Source organism: Leptonychotes weddellii, chromosome 8 (assembly GCF_054177405.1).
Source record: "Leptonychotes weddellii isolate Sample4059 chromosome 8, ASM5417740v2, whole genome shotgun sequence".
Classification (NCBI taxonomy): Eukaryota; Metazoa; Chordata; class Mammalia; order Carnivora; family Phocidae; genus Leptonychotes; species Leptonychotes weddellii.
In genome coordinates, this window is record NC_138376.1 from 27,168,149 (window position 1) to 27,194,865 (window position 26,717).

At 56.7% G+C, this 26,717-nt stretch overlaps 1 protein-coding gene across 4 annotated transcripts in view; it reads right to left on the minus strand.

The window, feature by feature from the left end:
- The window catches only part of CPNE5 (copine 5), an 80,227-nt gene continuing 53,510 nt past the window's right edge, over positions 1 to 26,717 (minus strand). For all 4 annotated transcript variants that reach the window (XM_081828103.1, XM_081828105.1, XM_081828104.1 and 1 more), the window contains 11 exons: positions 22,210 to 22,251; positions 20,312 to 20,387; positions 14,401 to 14,454; positions 10,912 to 10,973; positions 7,068 to 7,114; positions 5,355 to 5,536; positions 4,372 to 4,499; positions 4,044 to 4,146; positions 3,416 to 3,473; positions 2,890 to 2,963; positions 1 to 1,721 (listed from right to left, as the gene is read on the minus strand). In XM_081828103.1, coding sequence (XP_081684229.1) covers positions 1,503 to 1,721; positions 2,890 to 2,963; positions 3,416 to 3,473; positions 4,044 to 4,146; positions 4,372 to 4,499; positions 5,355 to 5,536; positions 7,068 to 7,114; positions 10,912 to 10,973; positions 14,401 to 14,454; positions 20,312 to 20,387; positions 22,210 to 22,251 — 1,045 coding nt within the window. In that variant the 3' untranslated portion in view covers positions 1 to 1,502. The remainder of the gene's footprint in view (positions 1,722 to 2,889; positions 2,964 to 3,415; positions 3,474 to 4,043; positions 4,147 to 4,371; positions 4,500 to 5,354; positions 5,537 to 7,067; positions 7,115 to 10,911; positions 10,974 to 14,400; positions 14,455 to 20,311; positions 20,388 to 22,209; positions 22,252 to 26,717) is intronic.

Here is a 26,717-nt window from a genome sequence, read left to right on the forward strand (position 1 = left end):
TTTACTAAAAGAACCAAGTTTACTTCAGTTTAAGGCAAATTCCACAAAGAGACTGCCTCAGAGACGGGCACAGGACCAGACAGCGTAGAAACACCACCATCATGCATGACAGGAAGGGAAGTGGTGTGGGGCAGCGGACAGGGAGGGGGCCTGGTGTCCACCCAGACATGGGATGTGGAGTGGGCTGAGGAGCCCCATGCTGCGGGAGGGGCTGACATGCACGACTTGCTCCCCGTGTGGGTAAAGGCTGGGCAGCTCGGTGGGCCCGGGGGTGAGATCACCCTTCTCACCTTCCCCACAGCAGAGGCAGGGGCTTGGGCTCAGACATCAGAGCCCAAGGCTGAAGGACTAGGGTGGACTTGAGGTGACAGGATGGAACAGGGTGACCTTAAGAGCCAAGACGGCCTGGAGTAAGGGGTCACACTGCTGAGGAGTGGGATGGGGGAAGCTGGGCATGGCATGAATGGACTCTCAAGACACCAGAGCTGAAGGTAAACCTGGGACCATCTGGTCAACCCTCTTGCCCTACTTCTGAGTCCCAGAAGGCAGAAGGGCCTTCCTTGGGTTCCCACAGGCAGGGGCTGTATGCAGGGCTTGAACTCAGGACTCCTATCTCCTATCCCTGTGGGAGAGAGGAGCAGTGTGGGAGTGCTGGGGCTGGACTATTCCTTCCAAGGCCTCCAGGGGGGCAGCAGAGGACTGGGCTCCAAGGGCCCTGGGCCGCAGGAGAAGGGGATGCCTGGAGCCAGGAGTCAACTGTAAGGTGCCTGTGGGCCCACACCAGGGAGAGGCCTGTGGATCTGTGTATCTAAAACCAGTGTCATTCTGGGCCTGAGAGGCACCAGAAAGGACTCTGTGCCTGAAAAGCCCCCATTCCTAGCCCATTATGTGGCCTATGGCCTCCCCACACAGCCTCCCCTTCATGGGTCCACTGGGCACCCGTGGCATGCAAGTGTCCTGGGAGGGGCCACATGTTCGGGCATCCCTGCAGACCCATCAGCCTCACAGGGTTCACTGGAAATAGGGATGGGGGGGATACTGGGGGGGAGGAGGGCCAGGGTCCAGGTGTAGGAGTAGACTGCACAGGAGGAGGGGAGGGCCTAGGGCCCTGGAGGAGAGACGCCCAGCTCAGGCTTCAGGGCCACAGAGGAGCAGATGGGATTGCCCAGGTGGGCTGAAGGGGACCCCAATCCTCCTGACCATTAACCCCTTCCTGGCTGGGCTAGAACCAGGTGTCAGGGGGACATGAAAAGGGCAGGGGCCCAGAACCTCATCTCCACCACCCCTACCCTCCAATTCCCCGGGTTTGGGCCCTGAGGCCAGGAAATGAGAGAGGAGTCTTCAGAGGCCCTGTCCCCCGCTGGCCTCCCAGGCACACACAAAAGGCACACACAAAGGCTAGGCATGGCATATTTTAAGGGGGGCTGGGGACCCCAGCTGTGCTTCCACTGCCCCACCCAGGGAGCCGCCTGCCACAGGCCAGGGGCCTTCAGGAAGAGTGCTCAGATGTGTGTGTGCAGGGGGGAGGCAGGGGGGGTGCGGGCTGGGGACCGTGGGGGTGAGGACTCCGGGGCCGCAGGCGGGGGGCGCGGGCGGATGCCCTGTGCCTTCATGTAGGACACCAGCTGGTCAGGGATCTCGGCTAGCACATCGCGGGCCAGGCGTGCCATGCTCAGCACGTGGTTGCCCGTGCGGTCCACGTAGTCCCTGAAGGGCACAAACTGGCCAAAGGAAAGGCACGGTCAGGCCGGGTCTCTAGCTGGACCCCAGCTCCCCCCAGTCTCCAGCCCCTGTCCCACGCCTCCCCAGCCTCTGCCCTCTCCACTCAGCCCCTCCGCCTGCTGGTGAATACTGAGAGGCTGTTCTCTCATTGGCTCAACAGATACTTACAGATCACCTATCCCATGCCAGGATGCACCCCTGAACAGGAGCTCTTAAGCTCTGAAGTCTTGGCACCAAGCACAGGGACTCAGCCAGCGCTAGGAAAATGCTGGATGAACCCCCTGGCTTCTGGGAAACCGGCCTTCCCATCTCCCCCAACCTCTCTGTCTCCTTTGCTCTGCTTCTCCTCCTCCGTCTCTGGGCCAAAACCTAAAGTCGGGCCTCTCTGGCTTCCTCCCAGGGGGTGACCCTCCCAACCTCTTGAGTGCCTCAGCTCACTCCTGCCTCCAGGCCTTTCCATACATGGGTCCCCCCTCCCACACTGCCCCTGCTCTGGGGTCTAGCCTCCTAACTTTGGTCTCCAACCTTGGAATGACCCCTCCCCCACTGCCATTGTTTTAACCCAGGGGTTCTGGGGGATGCCAGTCTTTATTCCCAATCTCCTGAACACTGCAGGAGGTTCAGAGACAGGAGTGCTTACTAAGGTGCATTGAGACTTGACTGGGCAGGGACGCCCTGAGGACCAACACCTGTCAGCTCACTACATGTGCCATCCTACATAAGATGTTAAGACACAGATCCAATGAACCAGGCAATGCCCGTTCCTGGAGAGGGTTACGGCCATAAAGACACCTCCTCCACCTCCAGGGGGTTTGCCGTCTCTCTGGGAAGGCAGCCCTGCAGAAGACACTGGAAAGTGCAAGTATTGGGGCATAAGTGCTCTGCAGGAGACCATGGAGGCTTGGCGGCTCAGGGAGATCTTGGCAGAGCATTCTGGTCAGGGCAACAACATTGGCGGGGAGAGTCTCACACATGGTAGGGAGGGGTTCAACCGGGGGGAGAAGTGTTACCCAAGGACCGATTCCTGTTCCCTTCTTTGGTGGCCAGGCCACTCTGGGGCTCCCTCCAAGGCCCCTTTCCAGAGAAGTCTCTAAAAGCGGGTATGAGGTCAGCCTGGCTAGAGGGGCTCTGGCATTTTCCTTGGGGCAGGCAGGATTTGGGCTTCACCTGGACAATGTCCCGCTCTGCCAGCTTCCCCCGTGAGGAGATCCGCACGTCATCACCATCCAGCTCCACCATGGCTGTGTGAGGAGAGGCATTGGGGGTGGGCTGAATTAATGGTGGGCACCTGGGCCTGGCAGGACAGTGGACTTGTCCTCTAATCCCAGGCCAATCCAGGACAGAGACCGTCAGACCAGACCCCCACGTTAGAGATGAGGAGACTGAGGCCAGGAGACAGGAGGAGCCCAACATGGTGAGTCTCTGACTTCTAGCCCAGTGCTCCAGCTCCCCCACCCTCCGCAGGCAACCAGGGTTGGAGGAGGGAGGAGGGGCGGGCCTCCTCCCCACAGCCTTGGGATATGGGTATGGGTGCACACCCTGACACACCCTTCCCTGTGCAAACAAACACACCCTTACACCCTGCCTGCTCACCCAGACGGTCACACCCACCCATGAGCTCTCACTCTTTGGGGAAGGGTCATTCCCAATGGCCTGAGGCCTCTGGGGAAACATCTGGGGGATGGGGACTTACCGTCGAACTCCGCCTGGCCCACGCCGATGATGATGATGGACATGGGGAGTTTGGCAGCCTGGGAGATCAGGGGTAGGGACAGAAAGGGGTGGGTCAACGGAAGAAAGAGAAGAAATGGAAGACAGAAGGATGGAGACACACAGAGAGACACAGGAAAGGGGAGAGGGGGAGGGGCACGGACCAAGGGAAACAGCCATGGGGCCCCAGAGAGGAAGAGAGGGTCAGGAGGGGGAAATGGGTCACAGGGAGGCTTCTCTGAGACACCCCCATCCCCTCTCTGTCTCTGGGCCTCCATCAAGTGGGACACATTTTATGTGGGCATCCAGAAGTGCGAGCGGGGGCTGGAGCCCGTTATACAGGGAGACCATCCAGTAGGGGGAGCCAAGTTCCTGGGCCTCCCCGACTCTGGGCTCCTACTTCGCCCTGGCCAGGCTGGGCTGGGGTCTGGGGCAGCGGTCCTAGAGATGGGTTAATGAGGGGGCCATAAGCGTCAGGAGGGAGTAGACCACCCAGGGTGGGTACAGAGCTCATCAGTGGGACCCCTACACCCCCTAAACTGTCCAGGAAGGCTCGTCCCAAGGACTTCCCTAAAGAAGTGGGAAGGCATGCCCCGCCACCCCCAGCTCACATTGACGATAGCCTCCTTGGTCTGCGCCATGTCCGAGATGACCCCGTCCGTGATGATGAGCAGCACCGAGTACTGGGAGCCGTCCTGCACTGCGGCCGCAGTCCTGGGGGAGGGGGCGGGGGCTGCAGTCTGTCTGGCCTGCTCTGCACCCCTCCCCGCCCCACAACACTTTGGGGAGGGGTATCTCTTTAGGGTCAGGGCTCCCTGAAAGGCGAGTCAATGGAAGAGACGCCCCCCCCACCCCACCGCCACCTTCCCGAGAGGACAGGCGTGGACGGGAACACTGTGTGAGCCACTGGGATGCGCGTGTAGCGGCCCCGGCACTCACCTGGCCACATGGGTGACCACAGGGGCGAAGTTGGTGGGGCCGTAGAGCTGCACAGTGCGCAGGCTGTGGTGGTAGGCTTCCAGGATGCCGTCGATGCCACAGCAGGAGGGGTTCTCCTGGTTGCCATTCTGGGGGCACCGGGGATAGGGAGGCTGAGCCCAGTAAGGAGGGAGGAGGCGGAGGGAGGGCAGCTGGGGGCTCTGCGGGGGTGGGGGGGGGCAGCCAGTGTGGGGAAGGCCAGCGGGCCTGGGATCTCCTCGACTCTTCTCTGGTCGGGGGTAGGGGCAGGGGAGGGAGTCCCCGGGGCAGCTCATGCTCTGGGTGAGCAGGGCCCAAACCCGCTCCTTGCCCCACTCTCTGGACCTGCTCGGACAGGCCGCCCGGAAAGGCCTGGCTGCTTCCCTCAGGGAACCTTGAGCAAACCACCACAGCCTCAAATGACTGCCGGGGCGGAGCAGCTCTGGAAGGACTAGCGGTTGATCTGTCCTCCTGTGTCCGGTGCCCAGCATCGTGCCTGGCACGATGGAGCGTCCCCAGCTTGTGGGAGGGAGGGAGAGGAGGTGGCATTTTCACAGGGCCCCCGTCTCAGCACCAACTCAGGTTGCTCCTGGGATGACCTGAAGTTGCCTAGTCCCAGCGCACACCCCTTTACCCTTATTTCTGGGGCCTTGGGGTGGAGGGGTAGTTCAACCATGTCTCCACTCCACCTCTCCTGGGTCTTGTCAGGAAAAGGAGGCCAGAGCCCACTGTGGGTGACATCAGACACGGAGGGGAGGTGCTGGTGAGCAAGGCGGGGAGTGGGCTTCTGGAGGCCCGATATAAGCTCCCCCCTCCCAAACACAGCAGGCAGCCTACCCACCCCGCACTCAAAGGCTGCACCATCTGTCCTGGGGCGGGGAGGATGGGAAATGCCCCCGACCCTGGGCTTGTCACCACGCCCCGAGCCTGGTCAGCCCTCAGCCCGTGCTCCCAGGACCTCCTACCAGCGGGAACTCGTGGGACACCCTTCCGTCAGGGGGCAGCTTGGCCCCGAAGCCTAGGGCGGGAAACATCTTGTCACTGTCGTAGTGCTGGATGATCTCCCCGACGGCAGTCAGCGCCAGCGCATAGGCATTCAGCTGGTAGGGGCTCATGTAGTGCAGGGACGTGGACTGCGACGGGTTCCCTGCGACACGGGACACGGGAACATTTGCTGGTCTCCACACTCCAAGCACCGCAGGCTCAGAATGCAGAAGGGGGTACCCGAGGGCACCCCTAATTTTCTTTATCCTTGATTCCTTTCTTTCTCTCTTGCCACACCTTCAATCCTTCAGTATATCCTGGTTGCTAAACCTTCAAAATATATGCAGCAGCTCACCTCCTTCTCCCCTCCTCTGTGACAGCCCCCTCCCCTTGTCTGCAGGAAAGCAGCAACCCAGACCATCAGTCGGCTTCCGCCCTTGTGCCTGGAGTCCGGCCAGAGGAGTCTGTGAAAGCTCAGGCAGCTAAGGCCATGCCTCTTCTCTGCTCCAAAGGGTCCCATTTTGCCCGGAACCAGACCCACAGTCCTTATGTGGGGGGGGGGGGGGGAGCGGCAGGTACAGGCCCACAGGGTCTGGCTTCCAGTGACCTCCCTCCTTGCCTCTTGCCATCCCCTCCCCTCACTCACTCAGGCCTGGCCCCCTTGCCGTCCCCACCTCAGGGCCTCCGCAGTGGCTTATCCCTCTGCTCTGGGACACTTTACCGCAGAGGTACACGTGGCTTGCTCCCTCTACTCAAGTGTCCCCTTCCCGGTGTGGTCTTCCCTGAGCGGCCTCCTGAAAATCACAGCCTCCCCCAATACTCCCTATCCCTCTTGCTGGCTTAAGTGTCCCCCCACCCCCCGCCCGCCGTAGCCCTCGTCACGACTGGCAATTGCCCACATTTTACTTATTGAATCATCAAGGGCATTACGTCACAGACTGCCAATGAGAAGATCCTGTCTCTACCTGCTACCAGCGGTACGCTCTTCCATAGCTCCTTACCTCTCAGCCTCAGTTTCTCGTGTGTGGAGTGGGGGTAACAGTCCCACCTCATGGGATTGTTGTGAGAATGAAGGAGGTGGGATTCTTACAACTCTCGCCTCAGCTCTGAATCTTACCACTCTAGGACGCTGGGGCCCACCGGAGGAGTCCCAAACCGGGGCTGCTCTGACAGGCATGGGAGAGAGCACAGAGCACCGCTAATGGGGGTCTAGACTCTAAGGGAGGTGGTGACTTTTCTAACAGTGTAAAATTGGGCACTGGTCACTCGTGGTGACTCAGGCAGCCCACCCTGGAGAAGGTCAGTGATGGGAACGGAGCTGGGGAAGCCCCGGCAAGGCTGGAAACTGGGGTTCCTGCCCTCAATGAGGACCAAAGAGCTCCCCTCCAGCCTGGGGGTTGGGCTGAGCAGAGGATGTGAGATTTGATCCTGTGAGGAAACATCTTTTCTCCAGCTCTCTCCATGGGCCCAGAGCCCAGATTTGTTAGTGACCACGGTCCAGTCTGGGGATACCTTCACCGTCTTGGTTATCCCTTTGGCTCTCCAAGACTAAGTACCTCCTTTTCAGTGAAGATGAGGCTGGAGAATATGGGCGAGCTGGTTCCCAGCTAGAGCCAACTACCACAGTTTTGAAAAGCCCTCCCTTTTCCAGCCCCCAGCCCCACTTCAGCTCCTCTGCCCATCCCCCCACTCACCATTGGAGGCTGTGAAATCGATGGCCACTGTGAAGTTGATCTGGGTCCTGGAAGAGGAAGAGCACCAGGGGAGTTACCTGGACAGGGAAAAATCTGGCCTCCACCCCAGCCCCACAGCTTGCCAGACACGTGGCCTTAGTAAAGTCACTCATCTTCTTCCAGTTCTGGAAAACAGGGATAGTCATGCCAGCCACAGCCTCCCCACAAAGGATTGTTGTGAGCATAAGAGGTAGGCAGTGTGAAAGCTCTCTGAAGGGACTATGTTCTGTGTGGACACATGGTGACAATTACTTATTTCCTCCCCAAACCCTGCCCCTGGGCCCACCTGAGTCCAGTGGAGTAGGGTCTCACTGTGTTTCTTGCTCAAATTCAGTGTCAGAGGTAGGGTTAAGGCTTATTTGACAAAGAAGAGAGCCAAAGAGATATTGTGCATCTCTGAGGAAGAACAAAACATCACCCATGATACTGTCTTGCCAAATACTTGAACCTGAATCCAACTGAGCTTTCTGAGCTATCTCCCAGTTGTTTATAGGAAATACAGGGGACAGAGGAACATGTTCAATGAGAGCTGGGGGATGCAGCCAGCAAAAGCCAGTCCGGGGGAACCTGTGAGAAGTCCAGGGCCCCCACAGATCTCGTGCATCAGAATCCCTTGGTGGGGAGCAGGACTCTGTTTTAGCAAGCCCTCACGAGCTTTGGAGGAATCAGCAGATGAAAAGAGAATTAAGGGACAAATCGACCAGTCGCAATATATGGATCTTGCCTGGATTCCTGATTCAAATAAGCCAATTAAACAACTTTATAAGACAACTGGGGAAATTGGAACACTGACTAGATATTTGGTATCAAGGAACTATTGGATGTTTAGGTGTAATTACAATATTGTGGTTATATTTTACAAAGAGAAAGTCCTGCTATTTTAGAGCTATATCCTTAAGTATTAGGGGGATAAAATATGATGTCTGTGATTTGCTTCAAAACAATTGGATGAAAGAGAGCGTGCATGGAACAAGACTGGCCAGGAGTTGGTTAACTGTTAAATCTGGGTGAAGGGTGCTTGAGGGTTCGTTATACCTTCTCTCTACTTCTGCATGTATTTAGAATTTTTCCATAATGAAAAGTTTGGTTTTGAGGATTCAGATCCAGGGTTGAAGCATTCTGAGGGTTTGCTGCTCTAGTTCTGTGCTAGATACTGACAGAACAAAGCTGACAAGACAGGAGCCCCCGATAAAGTCTAGTCTTGTGGTCCCCATTCTGCAGTGACCAGAGAGTCACTAGGGGGAGCTTGTTTAAAAAGAAGATCCCAGGGCCCCGCTCCCAAGGATGACAGTTCAGTCGGTCTAAGATGGGGCCCCAGAATCTGCTTCTTCAGTAGACATTCCCTGCCCTCATCCAGAGATGGATTCTGAGGAGGGGGTTCTGGGATCACACTGTGGGGACACTCTGTTCTGGTGGTTCTGAGTTGGCATGATGTAAGATCAGCCACAGCCCTCTCTCCACCTGACCACAGATGAGCTGCTACTCATGGAACCATTGCCCCTAGAAAGGGTGAAGGACATGGTGAGCAGGAGACCCAGGGTAGGGTCTGCTGGCCAGAGACGGTCCGGCCCACGCTCTTTCCCTTTGTCTGCTGCCTGGAGGCAGAGCATCCAGCGGACTCCAACCTCTGAGGGAGACAGAGAAACAAGATGGCAAGAGCCTGGGTCCCTAACTGACTGTGTGGAGCTTCTCCCTGCCACCCCATGAATGAAAAATAAGCCTTTGTTCGTATTAAGCCTTGAGGTCACAGGATTATTTGTTACAGCGGTTGACCTACCCTATTCAACCGCTGTTTGTTGTCATCTCTCACTGGGGAATAGAGAGATCATGTCTTGTCCATAGGGAAAGAGCTCTGCTCCCAGGGCCACCATCGGGAGGGTGGTTCTGGCCTATGGGACCACAACTGAGGGACACCACCGGCCGGGCTCTTCCGAATCAGGGTGAAGGAAGAGGCAAGCCTTACTGCATAACTGGTCTCCCCCTGCTCTGGGTTCTGAAATGACTTGGGGTAGGAAGGGGCTGGAAAGCAGGTTCTTTTGTGGGACAGCTACTCCCTGCAGGCTCGCCCCTCCTGCCTCAGGGCAGAGCAGGGCAGAAGGGCTGCTGAGCACCCAGCCCCATCTCCGCCCTGGGGCCAGAGCCGAGGTGGCCGTCTGCACTCTCCGGGGCCAGGTGGGCAGGGGAGGGAAGCCAGGGAGGAGAGGATCCCGAGACCAAGGCCCCCATCAGCTGCCTGTCTGGACACGCAGGCCTGAGAGAGCTCTCACTCCCTGGAGCCGGCTCCCTCACTCAGGTCTCTGGCGAGGACAAGCAGGTGTGGGGGGCGGGGGGAGGCCACGGCTGGCACCAGCGGGCTACCCTGCCCGGTGCTTGCGGGTCCAGCTCTGCGCAGAAGGCCCGCCTCTGAGGGCTCCTTCTCCGTGAGACATCACAGCACCCAGCCCTTCCACCCGGCTCGGCCTGCCTGCGTCACAGCCCACCTGGGAGCTGTGAGGCAGGCAGGGCCCGGATTACTCAGTACTACGGAAGAAATGCCGCACGCGGGGCCCGGAGGAGGCCGGCCACGGGCTGGGCGTGCGGCCACCAGCAAGTTCTGTAAAATGGAGATCATCATCCTCGCCCTGCCCACTATGTTCTGTAAATGAGGGGCGCTGTGCCAAGAGGAAGGATAAATAGGATGCGGATTGTTTGAAAATTAGCAGGTGCTCTAGAATGTGAATGCAGGGTGCTTCATGAGCTAGGGAACAGGGCAGTTTTGATGGGGGAAGGGAGCAGGGGCAGGGTCTGGGGTGGGCTCAGAGGAGGGGCAGATAGAGGCAGCAGGGGCCTCCGGGCGACTGCAGGGAGGTGTGTGCTCAGCGGGTAGGAGAGCTTGCAACCTTGAAACCAGTTTCAAGGCCCTTCCCAGGGCCTGACTTTTCCCTCTGCCCTGGAGAAGCTGGCAGCCAAATGCCCACTTGGCTGGGATGAGCCTTTGGCACCTGCCCTGCCTGTCTTCTTTCCAGACAGGTGTAGTCACTCACCTGCCTGCACCTGTGGGCTCTCGGCTCCCCACACCCTGACCTGGCCCCTGTTCTGGGAGGGAGCATACTAACCTCACCTCGGAGTCAGGTTCTCTTTCCATGAGCTGTTGGCTGGAGCCCGCAGGTTCTCCTGCCTGCCTTGCCTGGATGCCAACCCCTCTGGTTCTTTCTGCTCCTTAAGCTCATATTTGACCACCTGTTGGCTGTGGGACCATCTGATGGCTCATCCCCCAGTGCCTCCTGCCCCTTAGAGGTCCCTGATGCCATTGGGCAGGTTAATCACTGTCCCCACCCCCGACAGACCAGGCATCAGAAGCTCAGAGAAGGAAGGGCCATTAGAATTCACTCCAACCTCTGTGTGTATAGAGAAGGAAACTGATGCTCAGGGAGGGAAAGTGACCTGCCCAAAGTAATCCAGCAAATTCATGGCTAAGAAGCGCCTAGAGCCTAGGCCTCTCATTCCTAGTCCAGAGCTCTTTCCGTCTCCCTAGGCCCTTGGTTCTCTTTGTCACGGAGTCCGTGCCACCTCGGGGTCCCATCCCTGCAAGGGGACCTGACAGGACCCAGGCTGGCCTCCATGGCTCAGGAGGACCCTCTGTAGCCACTCAGGATCCAGGGGCATGCAGGGCTCTGGGTGAGTTGTCCAAGGCCAGAAACAGGAGTTTGCTCAGGGCTCACAGGCTATGTCCAGGGCCTCAAAGAGACCAGAGCTGCTCATGCCCATATGTGGGGCCCCTTCCCTCTCCCTGAAGCCAAAGAAACCGGGCTGGATCTCTTCTCACCCTCCTTTGATGTAGTCAAGAAATGTGCACTCGGACTCCACAGCAAAGGAAAGCAGCGTGACCTTGAAAACAAGAGGGAGCTTGGTCAGTACAGAGCTCAGAGCTGCGGGGAGATGGTTTGCTGAAAGTGAGGGGGAACGCAGCACCCGCCAGGTTTGCCTACTCCACTGCATACGGTACCCACAACCCTATGAAGCACAGCTATTATCCCATTTTCTAGCCAAGGAAACTGAGGTTCAAAGAGGTGATGCAATGTGCCCAAGGACACTGCCGGGACCTGGCCGAGTGAGAAGCGAACTCGGGTCTGACTCCAGAGCCTGCCTTTTTGACCTTGATCCCCACCTGCATCAAGGCAGGGCCCAGTCGCTGTTCCTGGAGCACCGGGGCTCAAACCCAGAGCACAAGTTTCCCCTAAGTGGATACCAGCATGGAGTGTGGATGGCGAGGGGGTCTTCCCGACACAGGCCTACCAACACGCCAGTGCTGACAAGCTCCCTGTCCCGCTAACGATCCATCCTAAAACATGCCCCTTTGGTCTGCGCTTAGATCTTCAACCTCGCTGTCCCAACTCACCCCTCGGATGTCTCTTGATCTCTACCTTCTCAGACCCAAGACCCCCATAAGCAGCCTGTTCCTGCCCGGGAGGTAACCGACCTGCGGCCCCCTCTCCAGAGCAGACGCCTTTTGACCTGTGCCCCGTGACGGCTTTGGCATTGACTGTGCCTAGACAGGCAGCTACCTGGCGGCTCATTACAATAATGATTTAGGATCGCGGAGACAAGTAAGTGAAAGCCCGGCTGCCAAAACCAATTAAATGAGGCAAGGTTGGGGCAGGGGATCTTCTTCCTGTGTCAGAGAACTCTACCCTAGAATTTGGGGAACCCCCTACTGGTGCAGGCTCTGCTATCTTTACCAACTCTCTGGGTAGGCCAGGGAGGGCCTCTGCTTGACATCAGCCCAAATAACAGGAGGGTCTGTGGGTGCTGTGCTGGGCCCTGGAGACCCTACCTGCTATGGATAGGGTGTTAGGCGCCTGGATGGACAAAGCCTCCTTTCACTAGGAGTGGACTATGGCAGTGGCCTCTACCCTGACCGATGCCCGCCAGACTCCCTGGGGAGCTCTGAAAACCTCTTGCAGCCTGGGTGAGGACCCCAAACCAGTTACATCAGTTTTGGGGGTAGGCCTCTGGCCTTGGACCCTTTTTTAGCTCCTCACATGAGTCTAACCTGCAGTTGGGGTTGGAACCCCACTCCCCACCTACCACCCCCCCCCCAAGGCCTTGGGATGAAGTAATTCCCTAACTTGCCTGACCATATGGATTCAGCCACTTGCTGCTCAAAGTGTGGCCCCTGGACCAGCAGCAGCAGCATCACCCCGATGCTGGTTAGAAATGCAGACATGCAGATTCTTGGCATTTTAACAAGATCCCCAGAAGATTCTGCACATAGTAAGTAAGGTATGAGAAGCACTAAACACAGCTGCCTGGGCCCCAGCCTGCCTCCTAAAATGGAACCCCAGGGAACTGGACTGGGTATATGCATTTTAATAAACATCCTGGGTGGTGCAGTCGGTTAAGTGTCCGACTCTTGATTTCAGCTCAGGTCATGATCTCTGGGTCATGAGATCAAGCCCCGTGTCGGGCTCCACGCTCTGCGGGGAGTCTGTTTGAGATTCTCTCTCTCCCTCTCCCTCTGCCCATCCTGCTCACGTGAGAGAGCTCTTTCTCTCTCTCTCTCAAATAAATAAATCTAAAAAAAAAAAAAAAAAGCATCCTGGGCCCTGACTGATTTCTTATGGTGAAGACTGACCCGAAACAAATCATCAAATCATGTCCCCTGTCTGGGCCTGTTTCCTTAGCTCTAAGAATACCGAAGGAGATCAGTTGTTTCCAACTTTTTTTTTTTAGCTGTACATCCAAGCTTTCTCAGCTGGGCAAGGTGCTGCCTCCCCTAGGGGCAGGGAAACGGGTGGGAAAGTTTCGGGGGTCTGCCAGTGACTGCGGCACCACGGTAGCCAGGGCTGAGGCCAGGGGTGCTAAGCACCCCGCAATGCACAGGAAAGTCCCGGGACATGAAGAATGATCCTGTCCAAAATGCTGACAACATTCCCACTGAGAGACACTGCGGCTTTGGAGGAAGCAAATATTACTCCAAGCCTGACTGGGAAGCTGTTAAAATTCGTCTCCTTTGAATGAGCAGAGTACTTTGCAGTTTACTGGAAGGCCTCTCGAGCTCTCTGTCACAGCCAGCCAGTGCAGTAAGCAGGGTAGGGATGATTTATTAGCCCCATTTTACAGATGGAGAAAATAAGGTTCCTCAGAGGAATCCCAGAGCTCCCTGACTAGGACCTCTTCTAGGTCTGGAGTTGCAGTTTGCTTAAATCTAACGACTAAGTGTGGCTGCATTAGCTGACGGGGCTACGGACCTCTACAGTAGGGAGGGACAGGAAGGGTACAATGCTGAACATATTTGCAGGGCAAAGATGCTGGCTTGTTCGAGAAATGCACTGTGGGCTCCACCTCAGGGCCTTTGCACATGTTGATCCCTACAGCTAGAATTCTCTTTCCCCAATATCCTCAATACTTGCTCCCTTACCTTCTTCGAATCTCTGCTCAAACATCACCTTCTCGGAGAAGAGCTTTTCCTTGCCTACTTAATATAAAATAGTAGTTTTGTCTCTGGCATTCCCTAACCCTTTACCTTCTTATACTTTTTTTCCCACAGCAAACATAACCACCTGACAAATACAGGTACATGTATGCACATATATTTGTTTTCTGTCTCCCCCACTAAAATATAAGTACCAGGAAGGCAGAGATTTGGGTCTGTCTTGTTCCCAGCTGTATCCCTCATGCCTAGAACACGGTAGCACTCAGGAAAGGTTTGTTGTATAAATGCATGAATGTCCTGAAGATCAGCCCCCCAGAAGCCACGGGGATCATCGCGGCAAACAGGGGCATCGCCGGCTGCCAGCTCTCAGTTTAACTGTAGTGCTGACTGCCATCTCTAGCTCTGTGACCTTGGTTGTGCCTCTCTGGCTCTGTGACCTTGGGTGAGTCACTTCCCTGCTGGCAGCCTTGGTTTTCCTCTTTTATGACGAGGGGATGATAATGTCTGCCTCTCAAGGAAACAACCTGTGAAAAGCACCTCAGTGGGGAGTTCCCCAGAGTTAAGGGCCCAATGCACACTATTCCTCTTCCTCTCCCTCTCTGCAGGAAGTCCCCGCGGGAGTTTCTCTCTGGGATTTCTCATTCTGTATCACAGCGCCTGTGGTGTGGCCCGTCTCCCGTCTACTGTCTACACTGGCCACCCCCCACCCCCCGGGGCTGTTGCTCCATCCGCCCCACCCGTCTCCACCCCCAACTCTCCAGGTCTGGTTCCCACACCCCGCACGAGCCCACACAGACACACACACGACTCCTGGCGGCGGACCTAGCTCAGGCCTCAGAATGTTTACACCTGGCTGCAGAGAGGGGCGTGGCTACTCACGGTGCCGGAATTCACGTATTTCTTTTTCTTCATTTTCTTTTTTGGGTTTACCACCTGCAGGAGAAAAAAGGTACCAGGTGAGAAGCATCTCTAAGCAGTCAGGGGTGGGCTCCTAGAGCTTCTAACGACCCGTGGGTATGGCTCCAGCCCTAGCAAGCAGAATGTGGGGTGTGAAGACTGGGGGTCCAGGGGAGGAGGGTCCGGGAGGTTTTGTGAGAGACTGGCATTTAGATTTATGCAAGTGGGCTTCCTGATTAGACCCGGTTCCACGACCAAACATACCAGGAATAATATTTATTTAACCTTCTTCCCCACTGCTCCCCCAAACACGTCCTCCACCCAATGCAGCCAAAGGAGGCTCCATGTCGCAAAGGGGCCCTGTATGTGCCTGCCCTTGTATGTCGGCTCAGGCTGCTTCCCTCACCCCGAATGCCTTCCCCTCCACCCTCCACCAGTTCCCATCCTCCCTGCTCCTCCTTGGAGATCCAGCCCTAGGGCTGCCCTGGGGCCTTTGGGGCTCCCCTTTCCACCTCCCCCAACTACAGTCTAGTTAGAATTTCCTTAACTGTTCCTCATGTGAAAGCTTTCGTTCCAAACCAGACCTGTCATTGGAGAATATATCACAGGGCTATTTAGCAGATGCTAAAAAATCACTTGTGGGTGGGCTTAACTCAGTGGTCTCAACTGCCCGCCCCCCCCCACTCCGATATTTGGCCATGTTTGGAGACACTTTGGTTGTCATGACTGGGGGAGAAGACAGAGGCCAGGGACGCTGCTGAACATCAGGCCATGCCCTGGGCAGCACCCCCCACCCCCACAAAGAATCTTCGAGTCCAAGATGTGGGTAGCGTGGAGACTGAGAAGCCAGGGGGCCCAGTGAGGGGGAGCACCTTCCCCGTGAGCCCTCCAGGGGGCTTTCACATGGGCTGCATCTGCACTGGCCGGAAGCCTCACGGCTCTTCTGTTTCCACGGGGGAAGGTCAGGCCCGACCTTGCCCTCATCCCCCATCAAAGGAAGCAAGCGGGTTGATTTCCGCACCGCTCTGTCCCCTCCACGTGTCTGGTGAACTCACGGCCCTTCCCTTCCCCCACCCGCTGTTCTTTTGCTCGCAGGGATGGCCAGGTTTGTCTTCGGCAGAGGCCTCTTCTGTCTGAACGAGTGTTGATACCCATTCCTGGAGATCAGGAAACTAAGGCCCAGGGACAGAAGTGATTTGCCCAAGGTCACGAGGTGCTCTGCGTAGTGACAAAATTAGAAACCAGGTTCCTGCCCCGAGGTCAGTGCTTCCTCCCTGGGTATCACCTTGGTAACAAATACAAACACATTCCTTCACAAATGTTTATGGGGTGGGAGTGGGAGACATCAGTTCCTCTCTTCTAGAATCTTCACTCCAGTTGGAGAAAGATTTGTCCTCAGGAGACAGAGGACAAGAGGCACCAAAAAAGGGGAGCCAGAAACGTGAAAGGAGTTGGAGGAAGGAAGGACCATTCCTGGCCGAGCATCAGCGAAGGCCCCCCAGGACAGGTGGCGCTGAAGGCAGGTGCTGAGGGCAGGAAGGGTTTGGGCATGGGGAGCTGGAGGGAGGGCATTCCAGTTGGAGGAGATAGTTTGGGGGAGGGGGGACGGCTACAGAACTGGACGGCAGAACCACAGGGTGAAAGAGCAAACTGGGCTGGCTGGAAGAGAGCCTAGAGTGCCAAGTTAAATGTCTGAACATCACCCAGCAGCCAGCAGGGAACTCTGATGACCTCTAAGCTGGGAGGGGGCCATGATCACAGCAGGCTCTAGGATGCTGGGCCCCGACAGAAATGAGCATGAGGGAGAAGGAGAGATATCAGGGGCATGTCTACCTGCCCGGTTCTGCCACCCAATGGCTGTGTGACCCTAGGCAAATTACTTGACCTCCCTGTGCCTCAGTTTCCTCATCTATAAAATTGGAATAAAAAGTACCTACCTTACAGAAAGGTATGGGGATTCAATAGGTCAATACAAGTAAGGCGTTTAGGACGTGGTCTGGTACGTAGTGAATACTATGTTACGTGTCAGCCGCTATTACTTTTTATTACTACCACTACTACCACGCCCACGAGTCCAGCAAGGTGAGAGGTAATGAGGGCCTGGGGGTTGTTGAAACAGGTACTGAGCTATAGCAAAACAGCACTGTCAAGAAGTGACTACAGATCTCGGGCCCAGGGCGGGCCTGAGGGGGCGGGAGGGAAAGGGGTCAGGGGTGACCAGGTAGACACAGAAGGAAGAGCTGGATTTGGGGTCCCAGGTGGGAAGTTCACGTGGGGAGGGCTGGCGAGCTCTGCAGGTGGAAATTGTGAACCTAGGGAGAGAAGCCCGGAACAATCTCAGAGCCCCCACAGACACGAAGGCCACACAGATGATGTGGTGTTCACAGACACCTTCATGGAAAGTTCCAATGCCGCACGGTGCCTCAGTGTCCCAATCTGTCCCATGAGGGTGTGGAACTTTGAGATCTGAATACATCTCAAACTTTTATTCCCTAGTAGCCCTCCCAGCTGAGGAGAACAAACATGGACTCCTGGGGGTCTGGGTGTCGCCCAAAGACCTGGCCATAAGCGCATTTCTTTGAAGTCTTCTGTGTTACCTTTAAATTAGCCTGTATTCCACATTTCCACTCTCTAATTATAACTGTTTTAATATTAAAGCCATGTTTTGTTCTCAGATCCTCATGTGAAGTGGGCACTGAAGAAACGCCCTGTTTATTCTGAGGTTTCGAGCACTCCCAGCACACAACCCCACCCCCACCAGCGAGCCTCTCCAGCCCGCAGGGACCGCACCCTGATGGTCCACGTGGGGCACCGTTGCCCCCTGGGGGCCAGGCCAGGAACTTCCCAGCTCCCAGGCTGGAATTCTCAGCCTTCTCCTCTTCCTGGCCTCACACCCCCAGGAGCCCTAAGGCCCCCAGGGCAGGTCTGGGGTCGGCCCTCCTGTGCAAGCAAGCCACCGAGTGGCTCCCAGGGGCCAGGAGCTGTGCTGGCTTTGGGAATACAATAGTGAGTGAGACGCCACCCCCACCCTTACGGGCCTCACGGTCTTTAAGGGGGTGGGAAGTATGACAAACAGGTAATAATAGCCAGGGGGGTGGGGGAGGCAGGGAGGGAGCACTGAGGAGAGGTATTTCCCTCAGACTTTGCGGGTGGAGTGAGTGTGCAAGCAGAGAAGGCTTCCTGGAGGAGAAATCATACCCAAAGGGAGTCCCCAAGGATCCACAGGCCCAACCAAGTGAAGAGCAAAGGGGGCCCCAGGGGAGAACCGTGGAGCGAAGCACAGAGGCTGAGCCAGCAGGGAGGTTCAGAGAGCCTCAGAGGGCGTAATGGGGCTGCAAGTCATGGTGAACAGAGGGAAGGGGCAGGGGCAAGACCCCAGGGGCCTCCTAGGGGTGGGAGGTGTGGGTCTACTTACACACACCCACTGATTGCACGCAGACTGTAGGTTGCTGGGGCATGGTGCCCGTGTGGAGGAGCTTGGACTCCACCTTGTAGGTAAAAGGCCCTGTAGTATCTCAGCTGGGGTGGGGGCGTCATTCTGAATCTCCTCCCTGCCCCTCTGTGTAAACCCCGGCCAGGCAGTGGGTGGGATGCCCAACCAAAGGTTAAGCAGAGAGGCCATGTGATCAGATTACCATTTCGGAGGAGGCCTTGGATTACCGAGTGGGGATGGAAGGAGGTGGGAAGGCTGTTAGGGGTGCAGTTGCAAAGCCCCCCACACAGCGGGGAGGGTGGCGGTGGGGGTGGATGGGAGTGAAAGGAAGAAAATGTCAGAGTCTGTGGGGAGGAGGAGGAGTGGGAGTTCAGTTGTGGAGTGGATGTGGGGTGAGGGGCAGGAGGCATCAAGAATGACTCCCCAGGCCGCCATGATGGCGGCCCAGGAGATGGAGCCGGCTGGCCAGGGAGAGGGGATAGCTGTGGGGAGGCTTCAACCAATGCCTTCAGTGTGGGAGGGCTGAGTCTGAGCAGGGGCCAGCAGACAGGTGGACATCCGAGTCAGACACCCAGGGTGACGCCAGGGCCCAAGATGGCCTTTCCTGGCAGAAGCCTGTTCTCTCTTCAGGCAGCTGGACTCTAGAAAGGCCTTCCAGTGACACTGCCCACAGGGCAAGGCCGGCCCCCCTGGGACTGCCAGGGTTTAATTCCTTCTCTACCCAAGGGTGTTTCCGATGGAGAAAATGAGTCAATCCAACCTTTTCTGCTTTTAGCTTGAGAGCTCATGGCCTCTTCTGAGCCTGTCAAGCACTCTTAAAAGCCAAACTCCAAGAGATGTAATCCCTTCCCTTGCCTTCCCTAAAAATCTCCTTAAAGGCAGCCGGGGAAGGATGGAGCCCGCTTCCCTCCGCCTGGGTGGGGGAACGAAGACAGCCTTTCCCTTTGCTGATGCAGAAAACAAAGCAATTAACTGTGAGGATCAGAGCCCTTTCAAAGAAATGCACCCACGCTCCATCTTCACAATGGCCTTGTTCAACTGAATTCAGTACGTGCTTGGATCATAAGCACCTACCGGGTGCCCCTCGCTGCCCAGGCCCACGTGAAGGGAGGGCCCAGGAAGGGCTGTCCCCCAGCCTGCCCTTAGGGAGCTTCCATCTAGCCGGAACTCGAGACCTGCCCACTCAGAACAGAGACCCAGGGTGAGGGAGGGAGAGTGTGGAGCGGTTCAGACTCGGTGATGGGAGTCGAAGCCTGATCTTCAACGTCACTAGCTGAGCGGGTTGTTCCTGTGAGGAGAGAGCCCATCTGTAGGGCTGCTGTGAGATGGAAATCTCCTGGCACACTGGCACTCAACAGATGATACTGGAAGACAGCAGTGACGTTCACTAGGGGCCAGGCACTGTTCTAGTGACTTCTTTAATTCTCATTGTGCCTGGCACAGAGTGGTTCAGGAACTTAGCCCACATCACGTGGCCAGTATGGTAGAGGCAGGGTATGAACCCAAGCAGTTATTAGGGTTAGAAGTATCTGTGGTTGGGGCACCTGGGTGGCTCAGTCGGTTGAGCATCTGCCTTCGGCTCAGGTCATGATCCCAGGGTCCTGGGATTGAGCCCCGTATCATCATCATCGGGCTCCCTGCTCAGTCGAGAGCCTGCTCTCCTTTTCCCTCTGCTCCTCCCCCCCACCCCTCTCGTGCTCTCTCTCACTCTCTATCTCAAATAAATAAATAAAATCTTAAAAAAAAAAAAAAGAAGTATCTGCGGTTAAGTGGGTCTAGCACAGACTGTGCTGTCCATGAAGCTCACACGAGGGAGAAAGCATGAGACCAGAGTGCTGGGAAGGCCACCAGAGGAGCTGGAACTCAAGCTAAATTTGGAAGCTGGGAGGGCATTCCAGGAGGGCGAGCACAAACAAGCAAAGGCTCAGCGGAAGACATTGTCCTTGGAGGGCAAACACTATTATCTCCAGAAAGATTGGGGGCCTTGTCCAGGTTCTCCAGATCCAGATGGAGGCATCCTGATTCCTGTTCCTCTGATTCTTCCCTTCCAGAAACAGTAAGATACTCATCAGGCCCTGAAATTGTTCTGATTGAAGGCAGAGGGCCACCTTGAGCTCAGGACCTTGGATCTCCCCCACCTTCTGCCCCACTGACACCCCTCCTCGCCCATCTTGTTAGAAGAGCGCTTTGTGGGGGGCACTAGAACTCAATGATTTCGGGAGCCAGGCAAGCCGACACTGTTTGCCTCTTGATTCTGCCACTTACTGAACCATGTGTCTTTGGGCAAATTCCCTCAATTCTCTGAGACTCAGGCTCCTTTACTGTAGAATGGGACTATAAGAGCCACCTCCCAGGAGAACATGCAAAACCCCCAGCCCAGCCCATGGCCCACGGTAGTCCTCAGTGGCTGGGAGTTAGGCACGATCAGAGCAAACCCCAGACTTCGGGTGTCCGCCTCACCTCGTAGATGTTGAACTGGCTCTGCCCACGGGCCAGCTCCCGGTAGCTGGTGGTGAATTCTCCAATGAAGTCGTGGCTGCAAGAGAAGGTCTCTGTGAGATGGTGTGGCCCGGGCCGCGCACTGCCTCTGCCCATCTCCCCACCTCTCACGTCCCTTCCCCTGGCTCCCGATTCTGCCTGGGGCCTCGGCTCCAGGGGCGCACGCCGGCAGAGAGGCTGGGTCTCTGGGAGGAGTCCAGTGTCCCCCGCAGAACAGGAAAGCCAGCGGTCACCTAGCAAAGAGCGGGGCCCCAGAGAAGGGGACCCACTCCTACTTGGAGTCTTGTTTGAACAAAACCAGCAGTGTTGGGGCTTTCAGGGACGACCGGAGAAATTTAAATATGAAATGAATATTAGATGGTATTCAAGAATTACTGTTCAACATGTCAGGTGTGATAATGGCATTCGAGGTTCTGTAGGAAAATGTCCTTATTTTTTTAGATGTTCTCAATGAGATATTTAGAGGTAGAAATGCCTTGATGTCTGTAATTTAAACTACATCAGCAAAACAGATAGGGCAAATGTGGCAACACGTAACGCTTGTTAAATTCAGATGATAGGCTTAAAAGCCTTCATTAAACTCCTCTTTTTCTATGTATTTGTCATTTTTCCAATAACAGTCTTTGAAAAGACCGTCTGTGTCATGTCCATTGAGGTGGCTGGAGGTTTTCTGCAGTGGCCACGCCTTCTGGGACTCTGCCCCCACAGTGTGTGTTCACGTTAAGGGGAGCAAAACCTCTCCACAGGTGAACCCGTCTCCCCCACGGCTGGCTGCCTTTCACTGTCCTGGCCCCGGGAAGAGGCAGCCTGGGGGGCCCCCGGAGCAGCTGGAGAGTGAGGCCCGGGAGATGTCCCCAGGGCCTGGCCCTGCCTGGAACCCACTCTGGATTTTGACTACATATTTATAGCTCTCAGCACTCAAACTACGAGCTCCTTGATGACCCTATGACTGGTGGCTGTCCCCAGTTTTTTCCCTTTACGGCACCCTGTATCCGCATCACAGACTTGAGAGGTACAGATGGAGATTATGGGGCTGAAAGCCCCCTTGCAACACCCCTATTAGTGCCACAGAATGGAGGGAGTCCCAAAAGTCAGGATGACATATTGGGTGTGGTCCAACAGACAAGCGGGAGCCAGTGAGGTTTCTGGACTAGAGCCAGGAGAGGCCCATTCTTGTCCTCATCTATGAATTCCCAGTGACACTGCTCCTTGGGGGCACTTACATTCGCAGACAGGGAGGGTACTGGCCTCCCACAACCCGAGTGAGAAGTGCCCTCCTACCTGCCAGGCTTGGCCCGACTCACGACTCACGTACTGGCTCCAGGGACCATTCACGTGCGTCAAAGCTTACCCTTCCCATAGCCCACTCCCTCAGGGCCTGCTCCCTGCAAAAACGTTCCTTTGATACCCCAAGGGCCTCCCCACTAGACTAGGGGGAGTCTCTGAGGGCTGAGCTTGTCTTCTGCACCTCGGTCACCCCACAGTGCTTAGCCTCACACGGAGAACATGAATGAATGCTCAGGGGTCACTCGTATTTGTACGTTCAAATAGGCACATTTCAGAAAATCCTAATTCTCCCAAATGTGGCGAGGTTTTAGGCACTGGGCTGGCTGCTAGGCAGCTATTCGAGGAAAAGAGACCCCTGGAACCATGTCATGCAGGACAGAGAGCCTCTGGTGCCTCAGTGAAGCTGGGCAGGGACAAGCCACTGGGGCAGCGGGCCCCCACCCCTGGAAAACCCAGGCCCCCTCACCCCCAGAGGTGCCATGGGCATAGCTCTCCCCATGTGAGGGCAGGGCCCAACCACCCCTTGGGGCTGCCCTCATCCCTGCTCACCTTCTGCCCTCCTGCCTGCTTACCTGCCATCCCGATCCCAGTCGTACACCTCCACCTTGATGGTCCTGCAAGGCAAAGGGCCCGTGGTGGGGTGGGCTTGCCCCGGCACCTGCGTGGCCCTGAGACCAGGCCCTTCCCATGCTCCTGGGCCAGAAGCGCGTGCAGACACACCCACCAGGCTCCAGGGCCCTCGGTGGAGATGCAGCAGCCCAAGAGACAAAGGAACGATCTTGAGGCCTTTTAGCAAAGGTCTTAGGGACAGAGGCATCCCGAAAGCTGTGTAGCGACTTCCCTGAGCTTCAGGGAGGATGTGGAAAAACAGCCTCAGATTTCAGTTCACCCCACCTTCTCCTTGGCCACCCCAGATGGGACGCAGGTCCCAGGATGAAACCATAGTGTGGATTTATCAAGGGTGGGGGCACTGCAGTGGGAGTGTGGGACCTCAGGCCAGAGCAGGCTGGGCTCTCCTGGGGAGGGGTAACAAGACTGCAGGCTGGCGGGACCCCAGTCCGAGGAGTCTGAGCGGTGGGGAACCAGCCCAGCCCGCCCGGCAGGGAGGGGCCCAGGGCCCCCCTGCGTCAGGGATGGCCTGCTGAGCTTTTCCATTGCCACGACTGGCTCCTGAGTGAGGGTGTAATTATCTTCACATTTTAGCCTGGCTGCTTTGATTAGTTTGTTTTGACTCCTGTGCATGGGGCTGGGCTTTGGGAGCCCATTTTATTTTTAGCCCGTTTCCATGGCAACAGGCTAGCCGACCAGAGGTGGGAGGAGGGAGGTGGAGGGCTGCGGGTTAACCCTTGGTGCCGGTGGTCCTCCAGGGAGGCCCAGGGAAGGGGGAGCTGCCAGGGTCCCCCTGCAGGCTCAGGGTACCGTGAGGCGCCAGAGGCGTGGGCAGCCGGGGTCTCCAGCCGTCAGTCCTAAACGGGGCTCGCAGAGGCAGCCGCCTGGGCCGGGAATCTAGTCGCAGATCGTCTCGCCCGGGGCCGCGGCCCGTCTTTGCGGGTGGGCGACGAGTCGGCCTCGGGGTGGCGCGGCCCCCAGCAGGAGGCGCTGTCTCCCCGCAGATGAGCCTTCCCCGGGCCTCCGGGAGGGGTGCGGGTCGGCCCGCCACAGGGCACCCACTGTTCCCCAGGAAGGAACGTCTGGGAGGCCGTGCACCAGCCGGCATTTTTGTGACCGCACTGTTAAATGGGGGCAGGCATGGAAGCCCGTCATTTCAAGGAATCCTCTAAATTCTTGTGAAAAACAAAACACCGTGTTTCTCTGAAGTGAATTGTGGTGAAAGAAAAAAATCTAGGCCCCTGAAGGTGGGCTGGTGAGCTGGAAAGAGAAGAAAGAGGCTGGCATGCAGATGCTGTGGGACCTGGAGAGGTCACTGAACCTCTCTGAGCCACAGACCATCTTTTTCAAGGAGGGGTAATAGCGGCTTTGCCGAACAGCTCCAAAGCCGAGTCGCGGAGCCCACCTGCCACACAGGTGGGTCTCCGTAAAAGGCCTCCTCCTCTCCGCTTTGGCGTTCGGCCACACTTGGATTGCTTTTCATAGGAAATTTACTTAAATCAGGGACACTCCTGCCTGGGTACCTGAGCTCCGCGACTTCCAATTCCTGGAATGACACGGCTGGAGGTGACCTCCATGGCATCCAAGCCTGGCCACCTGGCCAATCACCAGGGAGTTTTTCAGACATACACAGCCCCAGGTCCAGTTCCTGGAGGCTCTGGGCAGGGCCCCGGGATCTAGTTTAAAGGCTTCCTAAGCGGCTCTGCTGTGCATGTTCATTTTCAGATGGGGAAGCTGAGCCCTAACAGATGCACCCAGGGTCACAGAGCTGGCGAGGGTAGGAGCCAGGACCCCGCCCCACAATGCCAAAGTCCCCCAGTCCTTCCCAGAGCCGTGCGGCTCTGCAGGGGACTTTCAGGGACCGCAGCAAGGAGTGCCTCTCCTGAGACCACCAACACCAGCCCCTCAGGCAACTGGATCAGTGACAGCCACGTGCTCAGAGGCTGTAGGAGGACCCCAGTTACTGCCACAGCCTTGGATATCCCAAAAATCACTAAGGAGTTTTGTTTTGTTTTGTTTTGTTTTAATCCCAGTGCCCGAGGGCCTGATTTAGCTGGGCTGGATAGTACTCAGGCTCGGGTAGTTTTGGCAAGTGCCCCGGCTGATTGGAATGCACGGCCAGAGCCACCGACTTTCTCTAGAGGAGAGTGCTGGGTTTCCACCCTGGTTGCACACTGGATCCCCTGGCGCGTGTTAGCAATCCTGACGCCAGCGCCTCACCCCGGAGGTTCAGCGTCAGTTGTTCTGGGGTACAGCCTGGGCAGGGGGACTATTAAAAGCTCCCTGGGGAATTTTAACTTGCAGCTGAGGTTGAGACCCCTGGGTGTGAGATTCCTGTGCAAACAGCCCGGCCGCAGCAGAGGCTCCAGGGACAGCTGCAGCTTGGGGGTCAGATCAGCTCCGCGGCAGCAGCCTCCAGCACCCAGGGAGGAGGTGAGGGAAACGGTGCCCAGAGCCAGGGCCAGGCAGCGGCAGAAGCCAGACACAGCTCCGACTACTCTAGGGGCAGCTCTGTGCCCCTGTGGGCTGTAGGAACAACCCCTTGGCACAGGCCTAATGAAGGCTCACATCAGACCAACTGTGACTTTTGGGGATGGGACCCTAGAGGAGGGGCTCCTGGGTGTGGCACAATGGGCCTCTGCTGCCCACAAGATGAACATCTTATTTGGCATTAAAGGCTGAGAACACAGAGCCCCTAATCTGGGAGGCAGTGAGGGGGCCAGAGAAGGCTGCGGGTACCTTGTGGCCCTGTGTAACTGGCCTCCCCCCCCCCAGGGACTCTGTTTACCCCTCTGTAAAATGGGATAATCGCACCCACTTTGGCGTTGTTGTGAGAAGTCAACTACATCATTCACATGTCATTCACACCAATATTGGACACGTTCTGTTCCATCTAAAACACTCCAGCCTTTCATCCAAGCCCCTGTCTTCCACACAACTGCTATTCACCATGAAAATGTCAGCTCCACGAGACCAGGGAGTTTGGGTTGTTTTGTTCCCCGCTGTATCTTCAGCTTCTAGAACAGTGCCTGGCATATAGTAGGTAATATAAATACTATTAAATACCCATCCCCTGCCTGAGATCTCACGACTTGGTGAAGCTACCATGCAGTAACAACTCGCTCCTTCCACAAAATCACAAAGGGAAGCCCGGAGCGTGTGTGTGGCTTTCCCCACATCACACAGGGGCTCGGCTGGGAAGCCAGGCCTGGGGCCGGGAGCCAGTGTCCTGTGGGTCTCTGGACGCCTGGGGCTGCGGTGATGGAGCTGGGTCTGTGTGAGCCTCAGCAGGCCAGCAGGGCTGAGGGACGCCGGCAGAGCCCGCAGGCTTCCCTCTCGGCACACCCGCACACCCACAGCTCTATCTATAGTCTCCTCGGAGCAGAGCTGCACGTCTGCCTCCTAATGAGCCTCTCCAGGGCTGACAGGTCTCCAGGGGTTGGCCCTAAACTGACCGAGTCAGCCCAACAGTCCTAGAGGCTTCAGGGAAGAAGAGGGGTGTCGGGCCTCACTGGGGGGCGGGCAGTGACACTGGATGGCGGGGCCCCATGCAAGCCCAGCCATACTGCAGAGGCTTTCCCTCCTCAGTCTGCGTTCAGCTGCTTCTGCATGTGTCAGGTGGTCATACGAAGTGGCTGGGCCCCCTCCCAGGACTCAGCACACGGTGGGGTTCAAGGGAGAAGTATTTCCCTTCTCCAGCAGGCCCTCAAAAGTGTGAAGCTCCTGGGATGTGAGAGCCCCCAGTCCTAGGGGATCCTGTCCCCTCTCCAGGGGAGGACCCAGGACAAACTGACTCTCTTCCAATCCACTCATTCAACATTAAGGTGTGAGTGAGGGAGAGCAGTCCGACCAGGAGCATCTGGCTCAAGGGGGAATAAACCCTCAAGTTACAGAATGTTCAAGGGCAGAGTAGAGGGGCTTCAGGAAACGCTGGGGAAGTGCTTCTTGTCATCACCCACTTCACCCCACGGGAGGGCTGGCCTGGCTCTGATCTTGACATCAGCTCCTCTGACTCCAGCTCTGCTCAGCTGGCTCGCTCGGGTTTGGACTGGAGACACAGCAAAGGCAGGGGGGACCTCTGCCTCTGGGGAAGGCAACTTCCGGAGAAGGGGCATGTACCTTCTCCTTGCTTTGGCAAGATACATAAGCTCCAGTCCTCGGTTTCCCCGTCTGTGAAATGGGCATGTCACTAGGACCCAACTTCTAGGGTTGCTGTGAAACTTCAATTCGCAAAATAAAATAATGTATTCAAACCAATTAGGGCACAATTTGATCCATGTCCGAAAGACTTGGTAATCTTAACTGGTTTCCACCCCCATCATTCCAAGTAAACTGTCCTTCTTCACAGCTCCCTGCTTCTCACCCTCCCGGCCCTCTTCTTCACGGTAGGAGTTGATACTTCTGTTTGGATTCTCCCCTGAGCCCAGGCCTCTGCCCCCAGCTGCCTTCTCCGGGTTCCCTCCCAGCTCTC